The 12,197-nt window shown below is 52.6% G+C and overlaps 1 protein-coding gene across 1 annotated transcript in view; it reads right to left on the reverse strand.

Annotated features, from left to right (window-relative positions):
- Window positions 1–11,253, reverse strand: part of CNGB1 (cyclic nucleotide gated channel beta 1) — a 126,041-nt gene extending 114,788 nt beyond the window's left edge. The window contains exons 1-12 of the mRNA XM_008575132.1: window positions 11,072–11,253; window positions 8,362–8,377; window positions 7,918–7,975; window positions 7,558–7,630; window positions 6,637–6,757; window positions 6,484–6,526; window positions 6,244–6,289; window positions 3,971–4,040; window positions 3,721–3,760; window positions 3,151–3,319; window positions 2,047–2,122; window positions 380–416 (exon numbers count right to left, since the gene is read on the reverse strand). Of these exons, the coding sequence (XP_008573354.1) occupies window positions 380–416; window positions 2,047–2,122; window positions 3,151–3,319; window positions 3,721–3,760; window positions 3,971–4,040; window positions 6,244–6,289; window positions 6,484–6,526; window positions 6,637–6,757; window positions 7,558–7,630; window positions 7,918–7,975; window positions 8,362–8,377; window positions 11,072–11,253 (931 nt within the window). The remainder of the gene's footprint in view (window positions 1–379; window positions 417–2,046; window positions 2,123–3,150; window positions 3,320–3,720; window positions 3,761–3,970; window positions 4,041–6,243; window positions 6,290–6,483; window positions 6,527–6,636; window positions 6,758–7,557; window positions 7,631–7,917; window positions 7,976–8,361; window positions 8,378–11,071) is intronic.
- Between the last annotated feature and the right edge of the window lie 944 nt (window positions 11,254–12,197).

A 12,197-nucleotide genomic window follows, 5' to 3' on the forward strand; every position in this document is an offset into this window, starting at 1 on the left:
CTCTGCTAAAGCAAACCCACTTGCCCAGCTGCCAGGGGCAGGAGGGAGCTCTCTCTGGGTGTTGCCAGAAGGAAGGGTGGCCCATCCACCTTGGCCTTGGAACTGCTTTCTCCGGATAGAAGTCAGAAGACAGGCCTGGAGGAGCCTCTGGCCACTGCCTGGCTTTGGGCCAGGCTCTGGCTACCTGGACAGGCTGAGCAGAGGTGGGGCCTGCAGAGCATGAGGCTATCTCTGCTCCAGGTTGGGGACCCAATTGTGCCCTTCCATGTGAGTCCAGTCCTGGCCAGGGACAACCCCACTGCCCATGTGTTCTCAGACCCAAGAACACCAAGCAACCCTCCCGGAGACACACATAAGGACCCACTAATGTGTCACTTACTGGTCTGCACGTCACTTGTTTCAGGGGAGTCAGCCTCCTGTATGGAGAGAAAAGGGAAAAAAACTGCTGTGGCCTCCTCACTGGCCTCCCTGCTTCCACTCCCATCACACCAGGGGCAAGAATGCCTTTCCTCATCCCCTACTAGGACACTTGCAAAAGACCCCGGTGCCTCAGGCTCGACTCTTCCCTGCGCCGCCTCTCTGCTCCAGCCCCTCTCCCACCAGGATCACTGTTCCATCCCCCCTCAGCGCTGTGGCTCAGGAGGGGCCCCCTGCCTGGAATGCCCTCTCTCCTGCTCTCTCTGTGTGAAGAACCTCCTCCCATCCTTCCTGGGAGGGTTGTCTCAAAGCTCCCAGCTCCACGAAGGCCTTTCCCCACTGGCACGACACTACCCCCCACCCCCACCACATCCTCAGGGCCCCCTTCTCAGTGAGGTCATCCTCATCAACTGATTGGTCCTGCCCTTCCTCCTCTCAGAAAACTGAAGCTGTGCTTCCTCGGCCACCCACAGGGCCACACAAACATGGAGCCTGAGGGGTCAGCCTGCAGGGCGGGGGTCCTGAGGCTTCCTGCCCACTCCCCACTACCACCTCCCTTAGCACAGGAGCCGGCCCTGGAGGAGGGACAGATGGGTGACCCTGGGAGAGCCCAGACACCTGGGTTCCGACTCCAGCAGTGACCCCTTGACCCACCTCTCTGGGCCTCAGTTGTCCTGTAAAATGGAGAAGAGGGTGTGCCCAGAGCCAATGAGGGAATTGGGGGGAGGGTCTTTGAGAGCCCAAGTCTTGGCTCAAGTGAGGCAAGGTGGGAGTGTCCCCAGACAGCAGAGCAGGGCCACCTCCTCAGAGGAGCCAGTCTGGGTCCTGAAGTGGCCCAGAGGCCCAGGACCTGGCCAGGCCTTCCTCCCTCCTGGGCCTGGAGATCTTCATTAACAGTACTCTTTTCCTGCATTCTCACAGCCTCAGGTGGTGACAGGGGATTGTTAGCCCATTATTCAGGTGGGATAACTGAGGTTCTGAGAGGGCTGGGGCCAGAGCTTAGGTCATGCAGTCAGGACTGAGATTAGGCTTCCCATCTCCCAGTTCCAGGTGCTTCTGTGAAGATATTCACTTGTCCACAAAAAGAAGGGCCAGGTCCCAGGTTCTTGGGGAAGAAGAGGAAGGGGTGACAGAGGCTCTGCTCCCCCCAACTCACCCATGTTAGAGCCCTAAGTTGTCAGGAATGCACATAGGGCCCACTGACTCCCAGTGAGCCTTACTTCTTCCCAGAACATTCCAGGTCTCCCTTGTCTCTGGGCCTTTGCACATGCTTGGAAGCCACCTCCATTGAGAAGCCTTCCTTTAATGCTCCTGGGAGGCTCCACCTCTGCACCCCATATCCTTTCTATGTCCCCCATGGAAGCACCTTCCCCGCTGACCGTGAGGTCCTGGAAGATGGGGCCAGGCCAGCACTGCTCAGCCCTGTGGACATGAGCCTCAGAGAGAGTGTGGAATAAACGTGTGCCATATAGACAGGCAACCTGGGTAGCTGGGCTTCTGCTGCGAGCTCCCTTCTTCCTGTGGTGCCCCACCCCGCAGGCACACAGGTCAAACATCCCACACCTACCTGAATTCCAAGACCCCTCCCACCACCACCCAGGGCCTCCACTCCCCAGGCCCAGGACTGACCTGCTCCCCAGCTTTCCCATGGAGCACTGGCTGTGGCAGGGCCATCTCCAGTCTGTGCAGAAGCCATGCTACCAACCTGTGGGTAGGAAAAAGCGGGCTGTGTCCAGGTGGGGAAACTGAGGCCAGAGCCAGCTCCCTCCCAAGGCAGATAACAAGACTGCCAGAAGCCAGAACCCAAGTCTCTAGCCCTGAAGACCATTTTCTCCCCTCCCATCCTCCCTAAGCCAGCCCCCAGCTGCTGCTCTAGCCCCAGCAGGTAGCTCAGTCTTGCCAGAGCCAGCTCCCTCCCAAGGCAGATAACAAGACTGCCAGAAGCCAGAACCCAAGTCTCCAGCCCTGAAGACCATTTTCTCCCCTCCCATCCTCCCTAAGCCAGCCCCCAGCTGCTGCTCTAGCCCCAGCAGGTAGCTCAGTCTCACCCACCCTCTAACCCCAGAAGTACGTTTCGGGCCTCAGACATACTGCCAGGGTGGGAGCATTTGGCAGCATCTATCCGGATTTTAAATGCAAAGGGCTGACTGGTTGCTCAGTTGATTAGAGCTCAGTGTTATAACACCAAGGTCAAGGGTTCGGATCCCCGTACCAGCCAGCCACCAAAAAAAAAAGCATGTATCATTTGGCCCAGCAACTTCATTTCCGCTGATTTATACTACAGATTTACTTGTGCATAAGCCAAATGCACGTCCAAGGCTACTGATTGCAGCAAGAGTGGAAACAAACCTAAATGTTCACTGAGTGGTTAAATAAAAGCTGGTGCATCCACTTAATGGGGTACTTGCAGCTGCTGAAAGAATGAACTAGACCTGTTTGTTTCAAACCACCTCTAAGATACATTTGTAAGTAAAAAAAAAAAGCAAAGTTCAGAAGAGCGTGTACAGTTGGCTCTTATGGGGTGTGTGTTTAAAGGACAAATGTACTCACACACCTGCACGTGCACAGAAAATGTGGGCAGGGACAAGAAGCTGCTGATGTGAGTGCCCTGGGAAGGGGTCTGGAATCTAGTAGAATTTGCTTCTGGGTGCATGTGTTACTTTTATAATTTAAAAAAACCAGTTTTGAGAAGGGTGGGTGCTGGGCTAGGGCGTGGTACCTAGGGAGGCTCACCTGGCAGGGTCCTTGGGTGGCAGCAGGGAGGAGGCCTGGAAGCCAGGCGAGGGCTCTGCAGCCAGCTCCTCCTCAGGCTCCAGGGGAACGGCCGTGGGCAGGGAGGGGCTCTCCAAGACCTGCGGTGGCTCGGGCTCGGGCTCTGTCGCCAGGGGCGGGGCTGCAGGCTCTAAGCAAAAGGGAGAACAGGAGCTAAAGATGCCGTGGCAGGACTTCATGCAACCCTTCAAGGTCACAGAGGGCCAAATTCCAGGCTCTAACATGACCGAGCAGGGAGCCCCTTGGGACCACCCCAACCAACCCTATCATCAAATGGAACAGACAGATGTGGAAACTGAGACCCAGGGAGGTGATGGGACTGTCCAAGACCTCACGAGTCTGTCCCAGGCCTCTGGACTTGGGAGGGGGTTCCTGTAACCCCCCACAACAGCCTGCTCCTGACAAGTTCTTTACCCCTCCCCAGCCTGGGTGAGGGCTTAGAGCCTCACCTGGGATCCCCCAGGCCCAGTTTTCCCCCAGCCCAGCCTGTGACCATCCCAGGCAGCCCCCACCCAGAGCCCCTCCCTGTACCTGGGCTAGAGGCAGCAGCTGCAGGCTCATCTCTCCAGCCCTGGACAGCAAACAGGAGAGAGTTCAGGGATCAAAGCAAGCCCATGCACTCCCCCCAGACAGCTATGTCCTGGCCCTAGTCTGGTGTCAGGGGTACTCTAGTCTTCCTCTGAATCCCCCCACCCCCTCTGTGGTCACCCCTCCCCATTGAGGACTCTCCAAGGAAGGGATCACCTGGGTCAGCTGCCTGCCCTTCTTCTCCTCAACTCACCTTAGAGTATTTGGGGGGCTGAGGCAGCGCTTTCTCCAGATTCTGCTCGAACCATCTGAGCAGCCATGGCCTGTGGAGGGGCCAGTGTTCAGCTGAGTGGCCTGAAGGAATGAGCTAGCCACACTTTCCTGACTTCCCACTGGGCATCCAGGCCTCGACCAGCCCTTCCATGCCCTTACCTCCTGTTCTACACAGCAGGGGTCTTGTTCTGGATACTCTCAAAGGGCCCCAGGGTGTTGGGCAAACTTCTGCCAGCCTCAAATTCTGACACAGGGCTGGACTGCCCTCTGGAACAACAGACCTAACCTTGGCCTCCTGGGATAGCGGGTGAGGGATGGGAGCTTCTTGGGGACCTGAGTGCAGCAGGGGTCTCCCTATAACTGGGACAGATAGGGTGGGCTTTCTGGGTGTGTGACCTGCTCAATAACACAAACCCCATACTTAGAGGGACCTGTTTCTGGTTTAATGCTGCTGTCACAGACTGAAAATTCTTTAAAACATTTTTAGGGGTCCCTGCATTTTCATTTGCCTGAGCCCCACAAATCACATAGCTGGTCCGAGGGGAACCTGTTCTACACAGCAGGGGTCTTGTTCTGGATACTCTCAAAGGGCCCCAGGGTGTTGGGCAAATTTCTGCCAGCCTCAAATTCTGAAACAGGGCTGGACTGCCCTCTGGAACAACAGACCTAACCTTGGCCTCCTGGGATAGCGGGTGAGGGATGGGAGCTTCTTGGGGACCTGAATGCAGCAGGGGTCTCCCTATAACTGGGACAGACAGGGTGGGCTTTCTGGGTGTGTGACCTGCTCAATAACACAAACCCCATACTTAGAGGGACCTGTTTCTGGTTTAATGCTGCTGTCACAGACTGAAAATTCTTTAAAACATTTTTAGGGGTCCCTGCATTTTCATTTGCCTGAGCCCCACAAATCACATAGCTGGTCCGAGGGGAACCGGTAAGTCCCACATCTATCTGGCCTCCAGAAAGTCTCATCTTCTTCAGGAAAGCTCCATGTTACCAAGGCAACCCATTTCCCAGATATGCCCAAAAGAAAGCTGGCAAGTCCTCTGGGTGCCCTCATCCTAAATCACTCTAATAGTCAGCTGAGCAGGGGTCAGCTGGGCAGCCCTCAGAAAGGAAGGGCCAAAAGACACAGAGAAAGCTGGACCCATGAATGAATGAATGGAGTGTGTGGATGTATATATCCATTCATTCATCCACTCATTTGTCCAATGTGTGCTGAGTCCCACTCTACAGCAGGCCCTGTGCTGGACACCAGGGGTTCAACAATGACCAGGACAAAAGCCCCTGCCCCTGGATCCAACAGCCTAATGAATGAGTGAGTGAAGGAAGGAAGGAAGGAATGTGGTGAATGGAGATAAACGCATGACTGGATTTCTGCAGAAATTGTAAACTGGAAGCTTCAGGCTGACTTTGGGAGCCCACTGTGTCGTGAAAACTTGATTTAGCTGGCAACATTTAAAAATTAGGGCGTTTACATTAAAACCTAGATTTCTAGCTTCTCTTAAAAAACCAGAGGACCTGGCCACACAGGGCCTGCACTCCTGCAAGGTGGAGGCCATTGGAACTGAGCAGGGTCCCTCCCTGGAGCAGGATATGAGCTCCCATTTGCCACACACAGACTGCCATTCTCGTTGGTGTGGCAGCCACCCTCATCAGTCAGCTCTGCGAAGTCAGACACTGTTGCCAACTGTGAGGCCAACCTGGGCACCCCCATGTCCCCCATGGTGGTCTATGCCCTGCTTCCAGGCTCCATGCAGAGCCCACCTACATGAAACCCCTCTGTGAGGAGCTCATCCAGGCCTCCTCCCCATTCTCAGAAAGTGGCCCCACCCAGGGACTTCCCCATAATCAGCACAACAAACCGTGGGCAGCACATGGTACATTGTCCCTATTCTATGGATGAGCAAAATGAGGTCCAGAAGAGATGAGAGTCACGTTCTAGATCTCACACTGAGGTGGTAATAGACCCTGCTCCTGAACCCAATACACTCGGCTCTGAGCGCAGAAAGTGGCCCCACCCAGGGACTTCCCCATAATCAGCACAACAAACCGTGGGCAGCACATCGTACATTGTCCCTATTCTATGGATGAGCAAAATGAGGTCCAGAAGAGATGAGAGTCACGTTCTAGATCCCACACTGAGGTGGTAATAGACCCTGCTCCTGAACCCAATACCCTCGGCTCTGAGCACACTGCTCCCCCTACCACACACACTATAGACAACAGTGACACTCAGTAACAGGGACTCACCTGGTGTCCGGGGCCCTTGGGCCCTCACTGGGTCCATCTGCAGATGCTGCAGGGTGAGAAAATAAAGAAGGGCAGTCAGCAGCAACAGACCTGCCCAGAATCCCTGGTCAGCCTGGAGCAGGCACTGAGAGCCCAACTCAAATCCAGGTCCAGACAGATAAGAAGCTCCAGCCCATGGGGCTCATCCCAGCAGCCCCTTAGCTCCTGCCTCTGGAAAGTCATCCTGCTTCTTGGTCTTACCTGCACCTCCAGTGCTGCAGTGCCCAAGGACCTGTGCTCCAGCCTGCTGGGTACAGACAGACAGACATTGGCGGGGAGCCCAGGCCAGCTTCCCACCAGCTCCTCCCCATCTCCAGCCCCTGGCCCCTCCTCAGCCCCCAGCCCCAGCAGTACCTGAGCTGGGTCCTCCATGCCAGCAGCGGTGTTCTGGGCTGCCCTGCCGCTGTGGACGGGCTGTGGGACGACCTTCTCCACACCCTTCATGAGCCAGGTCAGTGCCCAGCTGCTGGGACTGCTGATGGACAGAGATACCAGCCTGCCCTTCCCTTCCCCTAGACCCTCCCTGGTCCAAGTGATGGTCCACAGCATCTTAAAGAACTTGGTTTGAATCCCAAACCACTGTCTCCCCATCATGAGACTTAGGACACCCCTGAGTTTCGTGTCTCTCTGGAAATGGGAGACACTGATCCTTCATGAGGTCAGGCATGCCCACTGCCATTTGGAACCCACCCCATCGGATGCCTGGTACTGAGCAGCTGAGTCTCTCTCATCCTGCCCCCCATCAGCCTGGCTCCAAGCCCCCCAGCCCTGCAACTAGCACACTTCACACGCCAGCTGGGCCGAGGTTCCCTATGAGGTATATCCCTTCTGGCTGAGGCTGATCAGCCTAAGTGAGAGGGTCACAGGCTCACTGCCTGAGGCCAGACCCAGCCCTAGACATGCCCAGCTGGACAAGCACCATGGTCTGAAATGTCTGAATCAACTGGGAGATTCCATGCCAAAGTCTGGATTTCTGGCTTTGCTGGGAAAATCAGAAGCACTGGCCACATCGGACCTGCATTCACCCAAGGACTGAGAAACTTCTGGCCCCACAAAGGGGCCACTCACTACTGCACTCCCACCCTTCCTTTCCTTGGTCGCAATTCCCATCTGGCCAGGACACCCCCCACCCTCTGCCTGAAGCTCCCTTCAGCCAATTACCAGGATGTTCCCAGGGCCAGAAAGACAGCATCTGCTCCCTTCCCCCACCCCCAGGGACTCCCTAGCTGGCAGAGAGGGGAGCTCCCCTGAGGGGAGGGACGGGTGGCGTGGTACCTGTTTACTTCAGGAGCCACAGTGACCTGAGCCTGGAGGGATGTGGGCAGAGTAGAGGCCGCCTCCTGGGTCTCTGGAAAAGAGTCCTTTATACTTTAGATCTGGGGCTTCAGAGAGGTCCATTTCTACCCTGCTGGGGAGGTCAAATCAGAAGCAGGGGAGAGGGGAGAATCCCAAGAGGTCAGAAGGCCGGGGTTCCAGCTCAGCTCAGCTGAAAAGCCTCTAAGAGCTCACACTCAGCTTCTTCAAACCTCAGTTTCCTCATCTGTGAAATGGGTCTGCCAGCCTCTTGCTCTGCTGCAAGGCTCTGAGGGGAGCATGCAGCCCCCTTGCCCTGCCAGCCTAGGTTCCAGCACTCACCCTGGGGGCTCAGGGCAGCCGCAGCCATTTCCTCCTCCTCCAATGGCTCTTCGGGTGGCTGGAGAGTTCAAACAGGACCATGTAAGCCCTACGTGAGACCAACCTTGTCTGGACAGGGGCAGCCCCTGATTCACCCACAAGGGACCCCTATCCCCCAAAGGACTGAACAACTCTATTATCACTGTAGTCTCTGTAAATCCTGGTGGCCGTACCTTCCACCTGGGATATTCTCTTCCTCCCAGCCCTGGGGGTCCCTCTTCCAGAGCTGGGGCCTGTATGCCTCCCAAGGTGGCCTTCCAGCCCCCCAGGCCTATCACACCCCCCAGGAAGCCACCCCACTTCAGTGGCCTGAGAAGAGGGAGGAACAGTTAGAGACGGTTATGAAGATTTGTGGCAAGCTGAAGGGAAGAGGGAGGCAAGAGGAGCCCACCCCCCGACCCCCACCAGGGCTCTTCCTCTCCTTCTGGCCCAAACTTTCCACTCCTCTCTAACAGCCAGTGGAGTTCAGCCTCTGCCATCGCCTCTCACCTGCCTCTGCAGCCATACCTCCTGCTACTGCACGTACATATGTGCATTTACAGACAAACATGCACAGGCATATATGCTCAGACACACAAACATGTGCTCACTCACTCTCACACACATTTACATACATGCAGAGACACAAATATGAGCATATACACATATACATATGCATACTTATAGTGGCCCACACAAACAAGAGTGTGTACAAACATGCAAAGACACAAAAGTAACTGCAGGTGAACACATACATATGCACACATGTATAGACACAAATGGATATGCATATACATTTGCACATACATATGCAGACATGCTCCAACACACATACGCACTCACATATACATCATGCGTGCATGCAGACATACATACGCATGTACGTGTTAGTGTAACAACACACAAACATGCGCATAGGTACAAAGATATATTTGCATATATGTACAGACACAGAAATATGTGCATACATACATGCACATATATATGCTCAGTCACATAAACATAGGCACACACACGTGTACATATTTTAGACACACGAACATGTGCATATGTATATGTATTCATGCACACATGCAGATTTCTGCATCTAAACACATACATGAGCATACACACAGACACACACGAAGAGATATGCAAATATGTGCATATATACAAATACATGTACAAACACACAAACGTGCATGCTCATACAAATACATGTATACATTTACGTTCTCAAAAACGTGCATGTACACATATTTATATGCTCTAGCATGACACACATGCACATGGAACCAGACACACTTATACATGTGCACAAACACATAAGCATATATATGCATGTACATGCATATGCATACACATGCATATAAAAGCGCACACATTGGCATACACTCCCAATTTGCAAATACACATGTAGGCATATAGACATACAACCAAGGACACACCCCCCCACAAAAAAAAAATACATATGCTCACACACGCACACACACACACACACACACACACACATACCCTATACTTGTTTCCTAAACACACCTTGTACTAACCCAGCAATAGCCTTTCCTTTGCCAGGAATGTCCTGCCCCTCCATCTCCCTCAGTTAAAATTCTGTCCAGCCCTCTGTGTCTAGGAAGCACTCCCCCAGCAGCTTCCAGTCTCCAAAGTTAAGATGACTCTCCCTCTTCTGAGCTCCCAGAGTCTTAGTTTGACATACTTATTTGGCCCTCTTAGAAGGGTAGAGCTGAGGCTAATCTTGGAGCTCACCACATTCCCTCACTCCTCTGTCTTCCGGCAGAAATAGCTGGCTGGGTACTTGTCTGCTGACCCCAGGGGCAATGCCTTATTCATCTGCATGCCTTCAGCCCTGAGCACAGGGCCTGGCATCGATCAGAAGCTAAATTAAATCTGTTTCATTGAGCCGCTGAATTACTTGTCATCAGGCTCCTGAATGGATGAAATGCAGGACTGGCAAGTTTTGATGTGCTCAAAAGAAAGTTCTAGAGAAATTCTGCTCAGAGTGTGGTCTATGGACTAGTGCCAGTCTGCAAACCATTACTGGTCTGTGATGATTAAGCAGTTTGCACCAAAATGTATATCAATGTACTGCTTTCCTCATCAAGAAAGTCTTAACTACAAAACAAATACTGACTAAATTAAGCAGTGTTCTTAGTTACATAGTAGCTTTACATTCAGGTCCAAGCTCCTAATCTCATCATGGACTGGTAACAGTTCATTAACTGGCTACTTTAAGTAATTCTGTTCTAGACTCTAGCAGTTGGCAAAATATGGCCTGGGAGCCAAATCCAGCCTGTTGCTTATTTTTATAAATTAAATTTTGTTGGAACACAGCCATACTCATTTGTTTATGCATTATGTATAGCTGTTTTCACACTATAACGGCAGAGTTGAGTAATTAACACAGATGGCATGACCCACAAAACCTAAACTATTTACTATCTAGTCTTTTACAGAAAAATTTGCCTCAGGAAAGCCCTATCCATGCTCTGAGCCTGAGTTTCCTCATTTGTACATGTGCCAGACCAGGTGACCACCTCCTTTCCTTCTGGCTCCAAATTTCTCTGTTGCAAAAGGCCCATGGGGAGCAGCTGGCCCAATCTGGCAAGTCCTCAAGCAGCAAGGCCAGCCTGCCCCTCTCACCCTCCCGCTTCTCACCACAGCCTGTAGTTTAGCCTCCTCAAGTGCTGTTTCAGGCTCGTCCTGCAGCTCAGCCTCCTTGGGGGCTGTTTCAGGCTGGTCCTCTAGCTCAGCCTCCTCAGGGGCTGTTTCAGGCTGGTCCTCCAGCTCAGCCTCCCCGGGGGCTGTTTCAGGCTGGTCCTCTAGCTCAGCCTCCTCGGGGGCTGTTTCAGGCTGGTCCTCTAGCTCAGCCTCCTTGGGGGCTGTTTCAGGCTGGTCCTCTAGCTCAGCCTCCTCGGGTGCTATTTCAGGCTCATCCTGCAGCCCAGCCTCCTTGGGGGCTGTTTCAGCCTGGTCCTCTAGCTCAGCCTCCTTGGGGGCTGTTTCAGCCTGGTCCTCTAGCTCAGCCTCCTTGGGGGCTGTTTCAGGCTGGTCCTCCAGCTCAGCCTCCTCAGGGGCTGTTTCAGGCTGGTCCTCCAGCTCAGCCTCCTTGGGGACTGTTTCAGGCTGGTCCTCTAGCTCAGCCTCCTCGGGGGCTGTTTCAGGCTCCGGTTCTGGTTCTGCCTCTGTCTCAAGCTCTGGCTCCGGCTCTGGTTCCGGCTCCAGCTCTGGTTCTGGTTCTGCCTCCTCCTCCTCCTCCATCTTGGTCTTCTGAGGAGTCCCTGGAGGCTGAGGCAGCACCTTCTGGACCCAGCTCAGCATCCTGACACCTGTAAGGGACAAAGTCCTTTGACTTCCCCAGAGTGCACACAGTTGCTCCCACCTCTTATGGGCTGTTTTTGTGAGTTGCACAGTCTCTTTTCCTCTCATCATCTTTAAAAATATTTCTGCAATTATATCTCCAGGTATTTACATTATAGAATTACTTGAAGCCATAAACATATGTGTATAAAGAGGTTGGTTGCAACGGTGTTACAGCAAAAGATGAAAAACACCCAAATATCCATCAAGGGGAGAATGGTTACTGGAAAGTACCTAAATGTTCATCCGTAAGAGGTGTGTGTATCAAATTATGATACATCCAATAATGGAATATTACAGAGCCATTGAAAAGAAAGAAGCAAATCTATTTGAACTAACATGATATTTACATGCTCTGGAGTTGTCATGAGCCAATCAGTTAAGCTCTCTGTGACTCAGTTTGCTTGGCTGTAAAATGGGGATATTGACAGTACCTACCTCATGGGTTGACTGTGAGGATAAAATGAGTTGAAAAGGGCAACATACTCAGAACAGTGACTGGCACATGCTGAGGGCTTAATAAATGTTGGCTATCACTATTATGTGGTGTCAAGTGAAAAACTAATTATAGAATATTATGTACTACATAATTCTATTATTACAAATTTTAAAATATACATTACAAGTAACATATCAATGGAAAATCTGTTTTGTTCAAGATAAAATTAACCTACATTTATGACTTTTTAATTTTTTAGATAATATGCCAATGAAACCCCTTTTTGTGGTTGATTGTGATATTTCAATCCTATCTACACAGGTTCAGTTTCTAGCTCATTTATCATTGGGGAATGGGGAGCCCCAGACCCTGTGACAATCCCCGCAGGATGGCCTGGCCCAGCAGGCACCTTACAGGTCAGTGTGTACAAAATCCCAACCCTGACCGGGCCCTTCTGAGGCAATGT

This window comes from Galeopterus variegatus, unplaced genomic scaffold, assembly GCF_000696425.1.
Source record: "Galeopterus variegatus unplaced genomic scaffold, G_variegatus-3.0.2 Scaffold58, whole genome shotgun sequence".
Classification (NCBI taxonomy): domain Eukaryota; kingdom Metazoa; phylum Chordata; class Mammalia; order Dermoptera; family Cynocephalidae; genus Galeopterus; species Galeopterus variegatus.